Genomic DNA, 22,305 nt, shown 5'->3' with positions numbered 1-22,305 from the left:
CAATCATGGAGTGATCATGGAGAATTTAGTTATCTTTTTTTCCCCTCATGTCTATTCTGAACCTTAACTATCTCCTTTGTTTGAAGGTCACTCGTTGTTCAATTACTATTTTGCGTATCAATTCTTGTCTTGAATTTCTTCATTTCCTTTTCAACTCGTTGACCGTTCTCTGGTGTGTTGTTATCAAACTGAAATGTAACTGGTTTCTTTACTTCAAAACTTGAACTTCACGTCAGTGGTTGTAAGTAGCTCCATGATTGGGTCAAAAGCATAATACCATAGAGGCTGGAGATCTGAACTAAAAACAGAGAATGTTGGAAATCCTCAGCACATTTAGCAAGATTTGTGGAGAGAGAAACCGATAACATTTCAAGTCCTATCTTACAGTGCTGAGGAACTCAACAGAGGTGTCACATTCAACTCTGAGCATTAATTCCATGATTATGTGTCAACTTATTCCCTGACTAGTTTTAACTATTGCATTTCTACAACATGTATATTTGAGTGGAATTTGTTGATTCACTGAGTTGAGTACAGAGCTAATCTGGAATGTGATGTAGAGGTTGAAAGGATTCTGAATGCTTTAAAGTAATGTACAATACATTCCATATGCATCCCACGCATGTCAGTATTTCATATGCACCACCTGCTGACTTTTGTATTTATTTCAGATCTTCAGAATTTTTGTTTCTGTTTTATACACCCCAATAATCTTACACTCTGCTTGGCCTCCATGTCTTGCTCCCAGATGCCTCACTATGCATGATCCCTAGCCATGCTTTTAATGCAAAGACTTCAATCCTCCGCCCTACCATTCTCCTGGACTCTTTACAAGAGATTCACTCCTAAGGGATAAAGTTACATGCAGTTGAATCAGAAAGATTTGATTCATCTTAGCTGTATAAGGAAATCCAATTGATCCCTTTTTGGAAGATGTTCTCAAAGGTGAATTCCTTCAGTGCATCTTTTATATGTTATGTTCACTGATGGAGCGAGTAAATGGTGAATATTGAAGGTGTTTGATGTAGTACCAATCAGACTATTTGAGTGCTGTTGGAGCTACACACATCCAGGTAGTCATAAAGTCATACAGCAACAGGCCCTTTGGGTCAACTTGTTTGTGCCGATGAGAGATCCCAATCTGAGTCAAGAGTGTGGTGCTGGGCATTGACGTTTTGGGCATGAGCCCCCTTTATCAGACTCATACCCGAAACGTCGATCCTCCTCTCCTCTGATGCTATCTGACCTGCTGTGCTTTTCCAGCACCACACTCTTGACCCTGACTTCCAGCATCTGCAGTCCTCACCTCTTAAGAAGTCCCAATATGACCTTGTCTGATTTGACAGCGTTTGACCCATATCCCTCTAAACCCTTCCAATCATATACCCATCCAGATGCCTTTTAAATGTTTTTGTTATTATTATATAACGTTTCTGTTATTATATAACTGCCTCCACCAATCTCTTGGGCAGCTTGTTCCATAGGTGCACCGCCCTCAGTGTGAAAGAATTACCCCTAAGGTCCTTTTTAAATCTTTCTCCTCACTCCTTAAATCTATACCCTCTAGTTTTGGACTTCCCCACCCTAGGAAAAAGACCTTGGCTATTCACCCTTTCCAGGCCTCCCATGATTTTATACACCTCTGTAAAGTCACCCCTCAGCTTCCAACACTTCAGAAAAAGATGCCTCAACCTATTCAGTCTGTTCCTATGATTCAAACTCCCCCAGTCCTGGTAACATCCTTGTGACTTAAAGCTCACTGGTCTAGAGTTCTCTGGCTTTTTCTTACAGCTTTCCTTAAATAATAGCACCACATTAGCCAACCCCCAGCTTTCTGGAGAGTATTCTATCGTACTTGTAGATTTAATTGGTATCCTCCAGTTCTTGAACCTTCCATCGTTGAGAATGGCTCCTCTTCATTGACTCGTCTAGATCCCTTATGAACCTTAACACTACTGCTAAATCTTCTTTCAAACCCTCTTTCTTTGAAGAAGACCAATCCTATGTTCAGTTTATCCCCTTGCCCCTGTATCCAGAGCAATTCTCATGAATTTTCTGATGCAGAATTGAACGCAGTCCTCCATTTGAAACCAAACCAAGGTTTTATAAAGGCGTTTTATTCTTTCTTGGAATGTCGGCCAGAATTTGTTGTTGATTCTTAATTATTCCCGAGAGGATGGCAGTTGCCTTCTTGTATTGATGCAGAGGTGTGTTGCACATGCACCTACAATGCTGATCAGAAGAGAATTGAAGGATCTTTCTCCTGAAGATGCTGCAGGAAATGTAGTGTATTTCCAAGTCAGGATGGAAGTGACTTGGAGGGGAGCTTACAGGTGCTAGTGTTTCCAGGTATCTTTGTCCTTCTAGATGGTGGAGTTTACAGGTTTAGAAGATGCTGCCAAAGGAAGCTTGGCAGTTGTGCATCTTGTAGATGATGCATGTTGCTGCCACTGTGTGTGAAGGGGTGCAGGGAGTAAAGGTGCTTGAGCTTCTTAACTCATCCAGGTGAATGGAGAATATTCCATCACATGCCTGAGATGTGAATGTTGGATAGGTTTTGGGATTTGGATGATGAGATACTCACTGCAGAAATAAAAATATAGAAATTCAGAAAAGGAATAGGCCATTGAGGGGAATCTGATGGCTTAGTGACATAATTGCTTTACTGTTAATCCAGAGACCTAGATATTTTCTAGGGACTCGAATTTGAATCCCACTATGATAGATGGTGGAATTTGAATTCACTATAAATCTTAAGAGTCTAATATTGACCAATGCTGATCATCAGAAAAAAACATATTGTTCACTAAAATACTTTACGGAAGGAAACTGCTATCGTTACCTGGTCTAGACCACACCTGACTCCAGACCTGATGTGTTTGACTCTTTTTTTTGCCTATTAAGGAGGAACAATAAATGCTGGTCTAACAAGTAATGACCTTATCCTGTGAATGATTTTTTTTAAGCTGTTTTCTATTTGACACGATCGTGGCTAATCTGTCTATCAATATCTTATTCCTGCACTGCTCCACCTTTTAATCTCTAGAAATTTAATTAATTCCTGAATATATTCATTCACTTCAGCTCCACAATCATCTTGTTTAGAGAATTCCATAGGTTCACCACCCTCTTTCTGAGTGAAGAAATTTCTCCTTATCTCAGTCCAAAATCACCTACCACATATCATGAGACCTGGTTGCTTTGGATCCCCAGCTAAGGAAAATATCATCCCTACCTCCAGTCTTTCAGCCCTGTCAGAATTGGATATTTCAATGAGATTTCCTCCTCATTCTTCTGAACATCAATTTATACGGGCCAAGTTGACCCACTCCCTCATTTGGAAGATTGACCACCACAGGTTTTGGTTAAATGAACCTTTTCTGGTACCCTCTATGGCATGTATATTTCTTGGGTAAGGAGAGCAGGATTCACACAATGTTCCAGATGTGGTCTCTCTAAGTGCTGTACAGCTGCAGTAATACTTCCTTGTATTCAAATCCTGTTGTGGTGAGGGTTAATAAGCCATGTGGCTCCCTAAACGTTTGCAACACCAGAATACTTGGTTTCAGTGACCTGTATACAAGGACACTTCATGTATATCCTTTGTATATCAATATTTCCCAATCTATCATCATTTAAGTAATATTTTATCATTCTGTTTTTCTCACCTCATTGGCCAATCTCCACACTATACTGTATCTGCCACGTATTTGCCCACTCACTCAACTTGTATAAATAACTCTTCCCATACTCTTCACCACTCTCAATCCCACCTAGAATTGTGTCATTTACAGACTTGAAGATATTGAACTCATTTCCCTCATCCACATCATTGAAATATATTGTGAATAGCTGGGGCCCAAATACTGATCCCAGAGGTGCCCATGTGTCACTCCTTTCCAGTTCACTAACAACGTTTTTATTCCTCCTATTTTCTGTCAGCTAACAAATTCTCAATTCATGCCAGTGTATTACCACCAGTTTCAAGTGGATTGATTTTGAACAACAACCTCTAGCTTTATCCAAAGTGTTATGGACCAGGCTAGACCCCTTCAAAATATTTTAAGAAGGTAGCCTAGACCCTAACTTTTTCTTATTTTAAAGGCAGATGTGAAGCTGGTTAAACCACTTGGCTTTAAGCAGCACAGAAATTATAAAACATTACAGTTGAAATATAAGCAAAAGAAAATGGAATTTAGAATAATTTATCTATTGGAAAACTTAACTGACCTTAATCAACAACTTAACTAAGGAATTGTTTCAATCCAGTAGCGTCCCATAAACACACCCCTTGGCAAAAAAGGTAAATGAAACACCAATTCTTACGGGCAGAACATCTCAGAGAGAAAGTCAGTCAGGAATCATGTGCTGAAGATACACCCTTCCTGGACTGCAACATCTTGTGACTGCCACAGGTAAACCAAACTCGAAAAAAACCTGAAAGCGGAGAACTAGTCACTCCCTTGCCACTGTTAAGTGAGGTTCTTTCTAGCCTCCTTGACATCTCTACCTTTACAACCTGTCTTAAAGAAACCCAAGGACAAAATGACCTTGTTAAATGGCATTGTCACAAAAGCTTTCTAAAACTTCCAAGCTTTGAACCCTCCTTTTAACTTACAGTACTGATATGACTGGTCCAGTTCAGTTTCTGGTTGATGGTAACCTCCAGGATGTAGCTATCAAGGGGAGATGGTTAGATTCTGTCTTCTTGGAGATGCTGTTTGCTACATATTTGGAAAAGATGTTGCACACCACTTGTCTAAATATTGTCCAGTTGTTGCTGCATGTGGACTTGAATATTTCTATATGTGGGGGATTGTGAATTATGTTGAACATTATGCAATTTATCAGGGATTAACTTCACTTTTGAATGAATGGCAGGGTTCAATATCCATGGAAGCGAGCCAATTCATCCCAAAAAGCCTGTAACAGAGTTTAGCATCTATTCTATTTAACATAATAGTAGTGCCACACAACCAATGTTACCTCTACTATTTCTGGTATCTGTGAGTAGATTGACTGACACATTGAGCAGAAGCAATTTTCTCAGTGTTATCTATTGGAGGTGTGCATTTATATTATTTTGCAGTTACAGATGTTCCATCTTCTCAAATAAATTTGTTTACTCACCTCAGAAGTCTGGGCTCCTGTCTAGTCATGTCACTACATAATTTAGTAATTTCTACATTACTCCAATGCCACGTGCAAGTGAGTATAGAAATAACAGGATAATGGATATATTGCTGGAAATTTTGTGCAGTAGAGAGGTCTTTAGATTCATGAGGGACTGGGAGTGGCTCTGGCAAAAATAGTACCTGTACAAATTAGGTGCACCTGAACACCTTGTCAGCATCTTGCTAGTGCCATTGGGTGGACTTTAAACTTTCTTGGTATGGGCATGGGAACCAAGAACGATTAGTAGAGCAGAATGCTAGGCCTTGCTGGCATAGGGCTTGCAGGGAAACAGCTGGCAGTAGAATGCAGAATAATAATTTAATCACCGAAATCAGGTAGGAGAAAAAGAAAGGACATCCAATGCATGTATGTTAATACACAGAGTATAGTAAATAAATTTCAGTTACAACCCAGATTGCAGTGTGGATTTGTGTTGTGGTGGTGACAGAGGCCTGGATCAAGGAAGGGTAAGATAATGTGTTAAATATTCCTGGGTATAATTTATTCAGGAAAAATAGACAAAGGAAGGAAGGGAGCAGGGTGGCAGTGTTTGCTAAGGAGACAGTTACGGTGCTGGAAAAGGAAGATGTCTATGTGTAGAGTAAATGTTGCCAGAGCTATGGAAAATGAAGGGGAGGTGGTAGTTTAGTAGCAATGTCACTGGATGATAATCGAGAACCCCAGGCTAGGTTTCTGAGGACATGGGTTTCATAGGACCATAAGAAATAGGAACAGGAATAGACCTTTCAGCCTCTTGTGTCTGCTCTACTATTCAATGGGATCATGGCTGATCTAACATTCCTCATGTCCACTTTCCTGCTCTTTCCCCATAGTTCTCGATTCCCCTATTGATCAAGAATCTGTCAGTTTAACTTTATTGGTGAAAATCTTCTACAAACGTTTATTCAGAATAGAATTGGTAATCTCACAGAGAAAGTTTGAAAAGATTCAGGGTTTCTAAGGCAGAATTCATTTTGCTGGTATGTTTTGACGAGATAATGCTGTTTATATATTATACATTATTTCTAGAAGGCATTTGCCATTCAACAAACTTGTGACAGATGTTATACAGATCATGGCATCATGAACTCAAAATTGGCTGAGTTGATTAGATTAGATTACTTAGTGTGGAGACAGGCCCTTTGGCCCAACAAGTCCACACCGAATCGCCGAAGCGCAACCCACCCATACATTTACCCCTTCACCTAACACTACGGGCAATTTAGCATGGCCAATTCACCTAACATGCACATCCTTGGACTGTGGGAGGAAACCGGAGCACCTGGAGGAAACTCGCGCAGACACAGGGAGAACGTGAAAACTCCACACCGTCAGTCGCCTGAGGTGGGAATTGAACACGGGTCTCTGGCGCCGAGGCAGAAATGAGGCAGAGTTCTAATGTATAGAGCTTAATGCTCAATTAATATTTTTCGGGCGGGAGGAAGATTCATTGTAGAATTCCCCAAGGATCAGTTTTGAAGATTCCTTTATCTGATATGAGTTAATGATCTGGATCTTGATGCACAGGTAAGAATTTCAAAGTTTGCAGATGACACCAATTTTGGAAGAATTGTAAACTGAGTAGGATAATATGGAACTCCCAAAGGACATTGACAGGTTGTTGGCACGTAGAGATAGTTAGCAGATGGGATTCCATGCAGAAAGTTGTGAGGTAGTGAACTTTGATCGGAAAACGTTGACAGACAATGTAAAATAGGGCCTACAATTCGCAATGGAGTTCAGGAGCAGAGGGATCTGAATGTATATGTTGAACAGATCATTGAGGGCAGCAAGGCTAGAAACTTTGATTGGGGTGCAGAGTACAAGAGAAAAGAGGTAATCTTGAGCTTGTAGAAGAACTTGTTCAACTTCTACTGAACTAATGTGTACAGTTGTGGGTACCACATGGAAAGATGTGAATGCATTTGGAGAAGATGCAAAAAAAGGTTTACAAGAATGGTCCCAGAAATGAGAAATTTCAATTATGAGGACAGATTGAAGTAGTTGGGACTGTTCTTGGAGACAAGAAGGCTGAGAGGAAATTTGACAGCGGTTTTCAAAATCATGAATGGGCTGGAAGGAGATCAGTGTTTCTGCTCATAGAAGAAGAAAGTGCAAGAAGACATAAGTTTAAGGTGATGTGCAACTGAAGCAAGAGTGATGAGAAAAACATTTTTCACTCCGTGAATAGTTAGGATATGAAATGCACTACTTGGAAATATTGTCAGGGCAGATTCAGTTGAGGCATTCAGGAAGGTATTGGATGTTTATTTGGATAGAAAAAGTATGCTGGGATATGGAGAGATTGTCTTGTGATAATATAACTAATACAGACACAATGGGCTGAATGGCCACCTTGTGTATCATATCAACTAGGGAGAGGCTGAAAAGGCTTGGGCTTTTTCCCTGGAGCATCAGAGGCTGAGGGGTGACCTTACAGAGGTTTATAAACTGATGAGGGGCATGGACAGGGTAGATAGACATTTCCCTGGAGGTCTTTTCCCTGGAGTGGGGGAGTCTAGAGCTAGTGGGTATTGGTTTATGTTAAGAGGGGAAAGATTTAAAAGGGACCTAAGGGGCAACTTCTTCATACAAAATGTATGGAATGGGTTGCCAGAGGAAGTGGTGGAGGCTGGTACACTTACAACATTTAGGAAGTATCTGGATGGGGATCTGAATCAGAATGGTTTAGAGATCTGGCAAATGGGATCAGATAAATGTGGATATCTGGTCAGCATGGACGGGTTGGACCAAAGGGTCTGTTTCTGGGCTGTACATCTCTATGACTAATTCTGTGCTATCAAAGCACTAGTTAATAGCACGAAAATTAACTTATGGAATTCAGCCTGGAGAAGTGAGTGGTGAGGTACTGTGGTGGGTAAACCAGGCAAGGCAAAGTGTATTTAATACTAAGAAGTGTAGAGGAAGTGAATATCCACAATTCCCTGAAGTTAGCTGGACAAGTAAATAAGATGATTTAAAAGGCCATATGGAATCATTTGTTTTTTTTTAGCTGAGGTATGGAATGTGAGATTAAGGAAGTTGGACTGCAAAACTATAAAACCTCGAGTTAGGTCATAACTTCAGTACTGTCTGCAATTCTTAACACCTCATTACAGAATAGATGTAATTGAACTGCTAAGGGATATAGGAGATTCATGAGGACATTGCCAAGACTTCGATAACTAGCTATGAAGAAAGATTGGATTTGATTAAGGCATGTAAAATTGAGGAGCATGGATGGGAAGTATCGGGGTCAGTGGTGTTCTGTATAGTTGTGAAAGCATTCATGATGGATTGAATACAATATGCCAAGGGACTCTTATCAGAGTAGAGAAGGAGATTAATTGAGACAAAGCTGGGACTATTTCTGTCCTAATATAGGTAATATTCATGTGCTTCGAGAGGCTGGTCATGGCCCACATCAACTGTAATCTCCCAGCCTGCCCTGATCCCCTATAATTTGCCTACTGATGTAACAGGTCCACAACGGACACCATTACCCTAGTCCTGGAACATCTGGACACCAAGGGCACTTACGTAAGATTCCTCCTCATTGACTACACTCCGTGTTCAACAACGTTATCCCCTCCAGATTGATCTCAAAACTCCAAGATCTTGGACCTTGCCCTCTGGATCGTCATTTTTCTGACCCACAGATCGCAATCAGTGAAGATAGACTATACCTCCTCCACAAAAGTACTTTAACACTGGATCCCTCCTAAGGATGAGTCCTCAGCCTCCTACTGTACTTACTGTACACCCACGACTTTTGCCAACCTCTGAATCAACTCCATCTGCAAGTTTGCTGATAACACAACTGTGGTAGGACAGATTTGTAACAACGACTATTCAGAATACAGAAAGGAAATTGAGAACTTGATGACATAGGTGGGCTGTGTTCTCCTCCTTTCTTTCCGAATTTCTGATCAGTTTTTTTTAGTTTTGTCAATGTTGATTGCACCACGTCAATGGAACTGAGGTCGAGAGGGTGGGGAACATCAACTTTTTAGGAGTGATGATAACCGACAACCTGTCCTACACTTCCCATATAGATGTGACGGTCAAGAAGGCACAACAACACCTCTTCTACCTCAGACAGCTCAGAAAATTCAGCATGCCCAAAAGGTTCCTCACCAACTTTTATAGATGCACCATTGAAAGCATACTGTACATAATAGCCTGGTATGGCAACTACTCTGCCCAGGACTGTAAGAAACTATAAAAGGTGATATGCACAGTCTGGACCATTATGGAAGCCATCCTTCCATTCATGTACTCCATTTACATGGTTTGTTGCCGCGAAAGGCTGCCAATGTCATCGAAGACCCATCCCACCTCAGTAACGTTGTGCTACAACTTCTTCCATCAGGCAGAAGATATAGAAGCTTGAGCACATACACCCGCAGGAACAGCCTCTACCCAGTTGTTATTACTGATGAATGGACTCCAAAGCTTCAAATAATGCTGATCTTGCTTAGTGCACACCCGATGCATCATAACCTGCATGCCTCTAAGTTTTTTTTCTATTCTATGATCTGTATGTCCTTGCTTACTATGATTTGCCTGTACTGCTCATAAACAAAGCTTTTCACTGTACTTTAGAACATGTGATAATGAATAAAGCGGCACGATGGGCGGCACAGTGGTTAGCACTGCTGCCTCACAGCGCCAGAGACCCGGGTTCAATTCCCGCCTCAGGCGACTGACTGTGTGGAGTTTGCACATTCTCCCCGTGTCTGCGTGGGTTTCCTCCAGGTGCTCTGGTTTCCTCCCACAGTCCAAAAATGTGCAGGTTAGGTGAATTGGCCATGCCAAATTGCCTGTAGTGTTAGGTGAAGGGGTAAATGTAGGGGAATGGGTTGTGCTTCGGCGGGTCGGTGTGGACTTATTGGGCCGAAGGGCCTGTTTCCATACTAAGTAATCTTTTTAAAAAAAAAGCAAATCAAATTTATGTAATCTGTAAATAATTACAGTAATTAAATTAATTTTGTATTGTTTCCTCAACTAGACACTTCTAGTATAAGAGCCCTTACCGATTTCTAATTATTTTTGTTCTATTCTTTTATAATTTTTGATTGGAGCTGTGAACTGTGGACTGTGGACTGTGAGCTAAGGGTGACTTTTGGACTGTGAGTAATAGTTTGTGTCAAAAGGAAAACAAGCAGGCATAAACATTAAACAAAAAAAACCCCAAAGAATTGTGAACTCTGGAACTAGGAAACAAAAACATAAATTACTGGAATAACTCAACAGGTCTGGCTGCATCTATGGAGAGAAAGCACAGTTAACATTTTGGGTCCAGTGAACTCTTGTTCAGATCTAATTGTAGCTTGGAAAAGGTTGGCATATATGCTGAAGATGTGTTGATGGGGTTGGGAGGTAAGAAGAAATGATGGTGGAGATGAGCCCAGAGAGAGAAAGGTAGGGCAGACATATGATTGGGTATAACTCAGCCTGGCAGAATCCATAGCTGCTAATGGGAGCAATTAGTAGCTGACAACGAGTTTGTTGTCGTAGCAGCCCACATGAAGACAAGGGCTTGGTGTGTCAGGGTTAAGGTAAAGACATGGGAGAAGGTGCTCAGGCCCTGAACTTAATGAACTTAATGAAGGCTGCAGGATCCCCAAGCAGGAAATGACTTGCTGTTATACCAGCTTGTGCTGAACTTTGTTGGAACATTGCAGCAAGCCCAAGGCAGAGATCTTGGTCAAGGAGCACAGTGCTTTGTCGAAGTGGCTGGCAATAGGAAGCTGGAGGTCATTTTTGCAGACAGGACAAAGGTGTTCCGCAAAGCAGTTGCCCAGTCCACATTTCATTTCTCCACAGTAGAGGAGACCACATTATTAGCAGTGAATACAATAGACTAGATTGAATGAAGAGCAGGTAAATCGCTGTTTCATCTTGAAGGTGTGTCTGGGCCTTGGATAGTGAGGAAATAAACAGGTGGGATTTACACCTGTGATTGCAGGGGAAAGTACCATGGGGTGAAGGGTGGTGTTAGGAGTGGGCAAGGAATGGACCAATGTGTTCCAGAGGAACAATCACTGGGGAAGGCTGACAAGAGAAGGGAGAGGATTTGATTTGATGCTGGTGAAGGCTGGTAAGTGGGAACTAGGGGTCCCTTTTGCTGTTATGAGTGGGAAAGGAGGAGTGAGGGCTGAAGTGTGGGAGATGGGTTGGACATGGCTGAGGGCCCTGTAAAACGTGGTGGTGAGGAAGAAGGTTGATATGTTTATATATTGATATATATCTATATCTTTGGGCTCCATCTCCACCAATCATTTACTCATGGATGAGACAGTCAGTTTGTCATGGATTGGTCAGAGTTTGGATTAGTTTTCTGAGAAAAAGGAATCTGGCTGTTGATTCTACAACTTGAATATTCAGAAGCTCCCTGCCTAACCCCCTTTATCAGCTCTTAGAATCTCAGAAAAAAAAAAAAAAATTTATAAGTATTACTGCCTTTATCTGAGTGAATTGTAAAGGTGAATCTGATTGATATCTTCAGAAAATCAACCAGGAAACAATCTGTTCTGGGTCCTCTTTTGTTTGTAATTTATATTAAATGATTTGGATGAGAATGTAGAAGGCATGGTTAGTAAATTTGCGGACAACACCAACATTGGTGACATGTAGACAGTGAAGAAGGTTTTCCAAGCTTACAAAAGGATCCTGATCAAACAGGTCAATGGGCAGAAAAATGGCAGTGGGAGTTCAATCTGGATAAGTGCAAGGAATTGTGATTTGGTACAATCTCGATTTCACCAGTTTCTTCATTTCCCCTCATCCCACTTTATCCCAGATCTAACCTTCCAATTTGGCACCACCCTCTTGAACTGTCCTACCTGTCCATCTTCCTTCCCACCTATCTCTTTCCACTCTCCTTTCCGACCTATCACCACCACCCCCCACCTCCATCTACATATCACATTCCCAGATACCTTACCCCCACTTGATGAAGAACTTATGCTCAAAACGTCAACTGTCCTGCTCCTTGGGTGCTGCCTGACCTACTGTGCTCTTCCAGCACCACACTTTTCAACTAGGAACCATTGGGATTAATTTTGAGAGTCTTTTGAGGGTGTAATTTTATTGTGTTACAAGTACAGAGGTTTTGTCTCCATGTCATAACTGCTGAAATCCTCACTCCATTCCTCTGACCCCCTAGATTTCACAATTCTGTCACATTCTTGACTGGTTTCCTATCTTTGTTCCCACAAACTCCCTATATTCCAAGTTCCTCCAAAACCCTGCTTGCCCATATTTTATCTCATGTATACCAAGACCAGTTCACCCCCGACATTCCTACACTCGTCAATCTATCTTGGCTTCTGGTTACCCTGATTTTTCACACTCCATGTCTGGTGAATGTACCATCAACTATTGTGAGCTCTCGGAGTTCTCTCAGTGAACCCCTCAAACTCTCTCCACTTTTTTAAAAAGACGCTTCTTAAAACTAACTATTTGACCTTGCTATTGGTTATCACCCTCCTTGTACAGCTGTTGATGATAACTCTTGTGAAGCATTTTGGCATGTTTTACTATCTTTGCAAGGCTATACAAGTTATTGGTGTAATGTTACAGTGGAAAATACTATTGACATCAAGTTTGAAGAGTTGTCTTTCATCTGTAAATTTATCTTTCTCTGCAGCTTTACTTCATCCTGGAGACAAATTGAAAATGGAGCCAGGTTTGAAATTAAGGCCTCCTGGGACTGGCTTGTTACCTAATCATGAAGTGGAAAAATGGGTCTCCACCAGGTAAAGAGGGGAGCCATGCTTTGCATCTGTGTGTCATTGTAAGGGATTTGTGCAAAACTGGTTTGTACCTGTTAAGGTAAAGGTTGAGGTAATGGTGCACAGGAAAGTTCATGTAGGAAGGGAGATAAATCAGATGATCCTTTCAAAAAAGGCACTTGATCTGAAAATAAGCAAATAAGTAAAAGGAATTGGAGTAAATCCTATATCTGTCAGGCCTACACGACCATTCAATATGATCGTGGTTTCTACTCTGCTTTCTTGTCCATTCTCCATATCCCTGAATTTCTTGAGACCAAAATCATGGCTATCCTAGCCTTAAATGTATTTTCTACTCCTTTTTCCCCGTTTTCCAGATACCCTGCCCAGGAAAGTAATCATGTAAATTTCAGTGGCATCATCTAATGTCCTTCTGAACTCCAGGGAACATGGACTTTAGCAAGTTCTGAGAAGATTTGTAGCTCAGGTTGAGGTTCTGGATGGTTTATTTGCTGAGCTGGAAGGGTTATTTTCAAACGTTTCGTTACCATACTAGGTAACATCTTCAGTGAGCCTCCAGACGAAGCACTGCTGATGTTTCCTGCTTTCTATTTATGTTTGGGTTTCCTTGGGTTGGTGATGTTATTTCCTGTGGTGACATCATTTCCTGTTATTTTACTTACGGGGTAGTAAACGGGGTTCAAGTCAGTCAGTTGTTGATAGAGTTCCAGTTGGAATGCCATGCTTTTAGGAATTCTCGGTGCGTGTCTCTGTTTGGCTTGTCCTAGAATAGATGTGTTGTCGCAGTCGAAGTGGTGTCCCCCCTAATCTGTATGTAAGGATACTAGTGAGAGATGGTCATGTCATTTTGTGGCTAGCTGATGTTCATGTATCCTGGTGGCTAGTTTTCTGCCTGTTTGTCCAATGTAGTGTTTGGTAGAATATTTTGAAAATGACATTAGTTTTGCTTGTCTGTATAGGGTCTTTCAAGTTCATTAGCTGCTGTTTTAGTGTATTGTGGGTTTGTGGGCTACCATGATACCACATTGACTTGGACCCCATTTACCACCCTCTGAGAAAAAGAACAGAAAGCAAGAAACATCAGCAGTGCTTTGTCCAGAGGCTCACTGAAGATGTTACCTAGTATGGTAACAAAGTGTCTGAAAATGAACCTTCCAGCTCAGCGAGCATACCTACATCCAGAGCATAGACTTAATTCACTCAGTTTCCTCTTAATGGACAGCCCTCTTGATTGTAGAGAAAGCATAATCAAAAAAAACTGCTCCACTTCGGCTGATGATGCAAGCACTTTACGATGTCTTTCTGCATTAACTGTGTTATATAAGTGAAAATTTATAAATTTTAAGAAATATGAGAAAGGACAAAGAAAGTAAAAAACAAACAAAAATTAGAATTATGAATCAGAAATGAAAGGAAAGGCAAAAATCATCACAACATATTAATTCTATTTCTTTCTTCACAGGTATTGCTAGACCTGCTCCTTTTTTCTATGTTAGTTGATGGGATGTTGGCATTGCAGGTTGAACCAGCAATTATTGTCCATCCCTAATTGCTCTTGAGCTGATTGACTGACTGAATCAACCATTTCAGAAGGTAGTCAAGAGACAACCAAATTGCTGTGGTTCTGGAGTCATGTGTGGACAATAGCAGATGGCACATTTGCAGATTTCCTTTCCTAAAGGACATCTGTGAACCAGATGGGTTTTATTAAGAATCAACAATTGTTACATTGCTATCATTATACCAGGTTATAATTCTAAATTGAGTGGGACTGGAACATTAGATTATTTAGATTAAAAGTCCAGTAACATTCCTATTTTTCCACCACCTACCGTTTTCTAACATTTTCTGCTTTCATTTCAGATTTTTGCAATCTGCAGTATTTTACTTTTGGTCCAGTAAATCTAGAAGCCAGGACTCCCCTCAAGAGCAATGGAATTTTAATTTCATTGATTAAATAAACATGCATTGAAATGCTAGTATCTGTAATGAGCACGGCACTTTAAATTTTTGTTAAAAACAACAATTTGATTTATTAATATCCTTTTTATGGAATGAAATCTGACTTCTTATCCAGTGTTGTCTACAGCAGGCACACAGCAAGGTGGTTAGATTTTGAGTCAGAGAGATCTACCCCTCAGAGAAAGCGCCTTCGGCCCATTGAGTCTGTATAGGTCAAAAACATTACAATTCTAATTCAGTTTTCCAGCACTTAGTTATTGTGTCATAGAGATGTACAACATGGAAACAGGCCCTTCAGTCCAATATGCTGACCAGATACCCCAAACTAATCTCATCCCATTTGCCAGCGCTTGGCCCAAATCCCTCTAAACCCTTCCTCTTCATACATCCATCCAGATGTCTCTTAAATGTTGTAATTGTACCAGCTTGTACCACTTCCTCTGGCAGTTCATTCCATCCACATGCCACCCTTTGTGTGAAAAAATTGTCCCTTGGGTCCCATTTAAGTTTTTTCCCCTTTCATCCTAAACCTATATCCTCTAGTTCTGGACTCCCCATCCCCAGGGAAAAGACAATGTCCATTAACCCTTTCCATGCCCTCATGAGCTTATAAATCTCTATAAAGCCTCCAACGCTGCAGGAAAAACAGCTCTAGCCTATTCAGCCTCTCCGTATAGCTCAAACCCTCCAACTTGGCCCACAGTGTATATGTTTTAGCATTGCAACTGTACGTAAAAACCCTTTTAATTGTTATGAATGTAGCTGCCTCTATCACCCTTGCAGGCAGTGAGTTCCAGTTTCTCACCATCCTCAATTGAAAAACATTTTGGTTAATCATTATCTGCCCTTTTTAATGGCCAGGATAGCCATGAAGTGGTACCAAACACCTAATAATATTTTTAAAGAGTTTCAGTTTCAATCAAATCTTTTCATTCAGATGCAACAAAAACAGACATAGCTGACTCTGCATAATCCTCTTCTCTTTTGTCTGAGGATATGGACAAAAATGTTGACAGCTGCCCCATACATCATGAACTGACGGTCTGACATACCGAACAATATGTTTCAGCTACATCCCAGACTCCACCACCATGCTGGGTATTCATACAACAACAATGGTACACACATGAGCAACATTCACTGTGGGACTGCACAATATTGACTCTGAACCTCGCGACGCCTCATTCTATGAGTTTAAATACTGTACAGCAGGTCTACTGATTATTACCTACCGTCCTCCTTCAATGCTCCTTAATGTTCAACACAACCTGGAAGAAACATTGAGTGCTATTTTATCGACAAATATCAAGATCTTGAATTAGGCAGCAAAACACTTTCAAAGACTCACTAATGTTTGATTGTAAATCTGTAGATTAACACAAAAACAAGTTTCCGTCATTCCCTTCTGGATCCTTTATTTATCTGTAAATCAACTACCCATCGGAGAATAACACCGCTTTTGTTTGTAATTACCTGTTCTACATGATATGACACATCTGCAACAGATGGAATCTTGTGGCCTATAGGAGGGGACACTATCACGTGACACTCAAGAACACAGCTCTCAATTTTTAAATAAATCTCAACATCAATTTAAGAAATCAGCTAATTAACAATTTGAAATACTGTGAGACAGTGCAATGAAAGGAGGGAGCTAAATTAAAATTATTTGGAAATATGCTACATTCAGCATGAAACCAGACTGTTCAGTCCAACTAGCCCACACCGACCATGTTCCCAAACTAAACTAGTCCCACTTGCTTGTGTTTGATCAATATCCCTCCAAACCTTTTCTATTCATGTACTTATAGTATTTTAAATAGTATTTAAATAGTATTTTAAATTTTTTAACTGTACCTGTATACACCACTTCCTTTGGCAGTTCATTCCACCCACAAACCACTCACTGCATCCCTTGTGGTGCCCACCTATCTGTAAATGCTTCAAGACCACCAGTGGTTGAAGTATGTTCCCTCTCCACGGACGTTGTGAAAGTTGAAAGTGTTCAGAAAAGACTTACAAAGATGTTGTCAGGTTTGGGGGAGTTGAGAACTAGAGGGCATAGGTTTAGGATGAGAGAGGAAAAATTTAAAAAGGAACAGTGGCAACTTTTTCACGCAGAGGTTGCTATGTGTATGGAATGAGCTGACAGGAAGTGGTACAAGCTGGTACAAATACAACATTTGGGAGGCATCTGCATAGCAATGTGAAAAGGAAGTGTTTAAAAGGATATGGGTCAGGTGCTGCCAAGTGGGACTAGATTAGCTAAGAATATCTGGTTGAAGTGGACTAGTTGGGCTGAAGGGTCTGTTTCCATGCTGTACCTCTCTATGACTTTCTACCCAGGCACAGTTGTAACGCTGGAAGAGAGGCAGGGCAATTTAAAATGACAACCTACTCCGTGGCCTGTTGTCAAATGGCTACTTTAGCCAGACACAGATACAGGCGTACGATTAAGTCTCCCCATCTTCCATTGGACGCAGAACAATACGGAACTTGAGGCTGAAGAGCAGGCAAAACCACAGCAGATTCTTTAAATAACTAAAAAGTAAGTCAAACTTCCCACAACATATGTAAACGTGGCCCACAAAATCCACAGCTCTACAAACCAGATTGTTTGGCCAAACAGGTTGCAGGTTCCTCTGCGGTCCCGTCCTCTCTTTGTATGCCTCCTGCATGGCTGGGTCAATGTCAGGCTAACTGCAAAGTGACTGCAGGCTGAGCACCGCAATCTCTGACTCCTCAAGCCTGGATTTCTGCCTCTTTGTCATCCCCTTGTGCATGGAGTTTTGAATAGTAGCACTACTTGGACCTTTCACCTTGCAGGCATTACATTTCTAACCATTGTCACACTGCCTTCTTAGGAACCGTTAGATTTTGTAAACCATAAGAGTGAAGAGTTTCTGTTGAAAACTTTAGGGTGACGCTGCCTGCTGAACAGTGTAGAAAAGTCTTTGACTAAACTTCTCCATATCCTAGACGGCTTATCGCTTTGGAACAGCTTAATCATCAGTTGGCTGAAAAAAAAGGTGAAATTCAGAGGGAGTCGAAGCTTGAAAACATTACCCTGAAGGATGTCAGTCAAGGGACAAAGCTGAGGTAAGTGTGGTTTGTTTCTTTCCCCACCTGCTGGAGCACAACCTCCTCCATATTCAATGTTGACTTTGAGAAGTTGCTAACTCTTGCTGGATCCCATTTCACATGGCAACACAGTGAATGTGAGCTGGTCAGTCTCAGTTCCCCATCACTTATCCATATCATTCTGCTTTGCTGAGTTTCGAATATTTCATCACAGTTTGAGGACTGGGAGGAAACTTTGCTGGTACACCTCATTTGTTCTTCAAGCAACACCAGCACAAACAGATTAACAAATTATTTATCTCTATGTTCTTTGTGGGGACTTTGCTGTTCAAAAACAGATTGGCACAAATACTCATGTAAGATAATATTTAATCGTACTTGGAGTACGGAGGTATTTATGAGAATGCTGAATTGTTCCCTTATGAGTACTATTTGGCAATGGACTGCCCCTCATCCTGTCTAATGTATTCAATAGATCAAAAGTGGAAGCTTCCCCAGTTACACAGCAGCCACACTGAAACTCACGCCAGAGTTTCAACCATCCTGTTAGAATTAGAACTCTTGAGAATCAAGATGTTATCTGCGTTAAGCAAGACGCTTGGTATATTCAATGCAAGCCAGCTCATCTAATCATCCAGATGGGAGGCTGGGAGTCCTACTCTGGTTTACAAACCAGTGGGTGTGCAGGCATGTCTGTAGGCAACCTAATTAAGTTGTGAACTCTGGGTGAGTACAGGTGTGAGTTCTGCTGTGGACATCAATCCATAGATATAAATGAGAGAGTTTATGGTGTGGCTGTGAAATGGAAGTATACATTTAGCTGTGGAAAGTTGGAAAATTGGAAGTCTGTTTTTGACACTGTATTCTTTTGAAATGAATAAAATAGTGAAAGGTTGAGATTTTCAACCTGTAATCTCATTCCAGTTGTGGGAAGATCCTGGAATCTGTTATTGGGGACAGAGTGGTTATGTATTTGGGGAAATGTGAGTTCATCTGAGAGAACCAGTGTAGATTTGCAAAAGGCAAGTGAGGTCCCAAAAAACAGTTGAACGTTTTCAAGAAACACAAATGTAGTAGATATGGGAATCTCTAGCTGCTTTTTGTAGAGATTCTAAAAAGCCATTTTGAGACGTTTCTGCACAACAGTAATTTTGAGCATCGTAACACTAAACTTACCAGAATTCCACACTCTCTCTTTCAGCTTTTGCTGCTTCTACTTAGCAGAGTTTATGCAGGGTGTCTCTGACTACATGTGGTTTGGGGTGTGAGATGTTGCCCATATCATTATATGAAGATTATCAGCAAGATCCACACTTAATTTGTTCCCTTGTCAATGAGTGTTTCAGTGTCCTCCCTTTCCTCTGTCTTCCTTGAGATCAGCCATCAACCTTAAGTTGTGAGAAAAGGCTGATGACTTGACATGTGGACATGCTGTTCAGAGATGATTTCACATTATCATGGTTACAATACTGGAGAAAATAGCTTTAATGATAAAACTGAAATTAGTTCACCAGTCTTCCCACGTGACTTTGAGTTTAGAAAGGATGTGAAGACATTGGAGAGGGCACAAAAATGATTTATTCTGTTTCTGGTTCTGTTGTATAAAGCGATAAGTATCTAAAAGGATTAGCTGACATCATATTGAATATTAGTACCAGTGATGAGTAACTTCAGTTATGATCTTACATTGGAGAAGTTAGTACTATTTTTCTTAGAGAAAAGAAGGTTGAGAGGAGCTCTGATGGATGTTGGGGTCGATACGAAGGAACTGTTTCACTTGTGCTAAAATCAAGAACAGAGGGCAGATTTAAAATGATTAGAAAAGAAGCAAAAATGATACAAGATTAAGCCTTTTCCCTGCAGTGAGTAATTAAGCTATGGAATAAACTGCCTGAACTGGACTTTGGTTCATTTAAGGTTTTCATACAAACATAAGAAATATGAGCAAAAGTAGACAATCCAGCCTTTATCAATATTCGACAATATAGAACAGCACAGTACAGACCCTTAGGCCCACAGTGTTGTGCCTAGCTAGCATTTATCTTAATCTAAGTTCAACTTAACTTATACACCCCTCAATTTACTGCCGTCCATGTGGTTGTCCAGCAGTCGCTTAAATGTCCCTAATGTCTTTCACTCTGCTACCACCGCTGACAGTGCATTCCACGCACCTACCACACTCTGCATAAAGAACCTATCTCTGACATCTTCCCTATACCTTCCTGAAATCACCTTAAAATTATGACCTGGGTGACAGCCGTTTCTACCTTGGGGAAAAGTCTCTGGCTATCTACTCTGTCTATGCCTCTCATTTACCTTGTACACATCTGTCTGGTCTCTCTTCCTCCTTCTCTCCAGTGTGAAAATCCCTAACTCACTCAACCTTCCTTCATAAGACGAGCCCTCCTGGTAAATTTCCTCTGCATCCTCTCTAAAGCATCTACATCCTTCCTGTAATGAGCCGACTAGAACTGGACACAAAATATCAAGTGTGGTCTAACTATAGAGTTTGAAGCAAAACTTCGCAGCTCCTAATTCCCCCTATTAATGAAGCCAAAACACCATATGCTTTCTTAACAACCCTGTCAACATTGAGAGATCTATCTAGATGGACCCCAAGATCCTGCTGTTCCTCCACATTGCCAAGCTTCCTGTCTTTAACCCTGTCATTCAAATTCAACCTTCCAAAATGAATCACTTCACATTCTTCCAGGTTGAACTTCATCAGCCACTTCTCAGCTCAGCTCTGCATCCTGTCAATGTCTTGTAGCCTGCAACTGCCCTCAACACAATATACAACACTACTGACCTTTGTGTCATCGGCAAACGTACTAACACACCCTTCCACTTCTGCATCCAAGTTGTTTATAAAAACTACAAAAAGCAGAGACCCAAGAACAGATCCCTGCGGGACACCACTGGTTACTGACCTCCAGTTGGAATACTTTCCATCCACTACCATTTGCTGTCTTCGTTCGACTAGTCAATTATATATCCAGAATTTCCCTGCATCCCATACCTCCCATCCCTCCATTTTTGCAGCAGCAGGAGAGATGAGAGCGAGGACTGGGGTATGCCGGGAAGGTAAATTAATCCTTTAATACCTTATCTTGTGGGATCAGTGGCGTCCATTTTTGCAGCAGGAAAAGGAGCAGTGAGAGGGAGGACTAGGCGGATGCCAGGAAAGTAAATTAATCCTTTTAAAAACTTACCTTGTGGAATCAGAAATCTCCATATTTGCAGAGCAGCAGGAGTGGTGCGAGTGATGACCAGGGGACTGCCAGGTAGGTAAATTAATCCTTTAAAAACTTAACTCATGGGATTAGTGGTCTCCATTTTTGCAGCAGCACTGACAGCGGTGAGAGTAAGGTCCGGGGGCTACCAGGAAAGTAAATTAACACTATAATAACTTATATTGTGAATAGCCGGAGTGCACGCTGAACAGGAGCAGATATATGGGGCAATATCAAGGCTGATCTGTTTGTGTTCTACATTAAACATTCCCACATCCCTGTTAATGATTTTACTCCAAAAGAAAACTATTTCAATACTTTTATCTGAGACATTTACTTCATAAACCTCAATGCCATTGATTACTGCATAAAAAGGACCATCGAGTCATAGAATCCTACAGTGTGGAGACAGGTCCTTTGGCCCAAACTGGTCCATGCCAACCAAAATGTCTGTTCATACTAATCCCATTTCCCTGCACTTGGCTCATATCCTTCTAATCCTTTCCTATCCATGTGTTTGTCCAATTGCCTTTTAAATGTTAATGTTTCCGCCTCAACCACTTCTGCTGGCAGCCCTTTCCCTATGCATGCCACCCTCTGCGAAAAAAATGTTGCTCCTCAGGTTGCCTTTTATTCTTTCCCCTCTAACCTTAAACTGATGCCTTTTAGTCCTCCTTTCCACAACTCTGGGGAAAAAGACTGAGTGCATTCACCCTATCCATGTCTCTCATGATCTTAGGCACCTCTATAAGATTTCCCCCCCACTCAGTCTCCTACACTCTAAAGACAAAGTTCCTAGCTTGTCCAACCTTTCCGTATCACTCAGATCATTGAGTCCAGATCTTTGTAAATTTCCTCTGCACTCTTTCCAGTTTAGTAACATCCTTCCGATAGTAAGTAATGTGACCAAAAATGAACACAATACCCCAAGTAAAGTGTGGCCTCACCAACATCCTGTATAACTGCAAAATAACTTCCCAACTTCTATACTCGATGGCCTTCATCAGTTAAGGCAATGTGCCAAAAGCCGTCTTCACTGTCCTGTCTACTTGTGACTCCACTTTCAGAGAGCTATGAACCTGAACTCCAAGATC

The 22,305-nt window shown here is 41.1% G+C and overlaps 1 protein-coding gene across 2 annotated transcripts in view; it reads left to right on the top strand.

The window, feature by feature from the left end:
- The window catches only part of LOC140483949 (uncharacterized), a 61,287-nt gene that overhangs the window by 17,519 nt on the left and 21,463 nt on the right, over nt 1-22,305 (top strand). For both annotated transcript variants that reach the window (XM_072582821.1, XM_072582820.1), the window contains exons 4-5: nt 12,830-12,938; nt 17,877-17,996. In XM_072582821.1, coding sequence (XP_072438922.1) covers nt 12,830-12,938; nt 17,877-17,996 — 229 coding nt within the window. The remainder of the gene's footprint in view (nt 1-12,829; nt 12,939-17,876; nt 17,997-22,305) is intronic.

The sequence above is a fragment of the Chiloscyllium punctatum genome, chromosome 12, assembly GCF_047496795.1.
Source record: "Chiloscyllium punctatum isolate Juve2018m chromosome 12, sChiPun1.3, whole genome shotgun sequence".
Taxonomy (NCBI): domain Eukaryota; kingdom Metazoa; phylum Chordata; class Chondrichthyes; order Orectolobiformes; family Hemiscylliidae; genus Chiloscyllium; species Chiloscyllium punctatum.
Note: the sequence above shows the minus strand (reverse complement) of the source record. Positions and strands in the feature narration are given on the sequence as shown.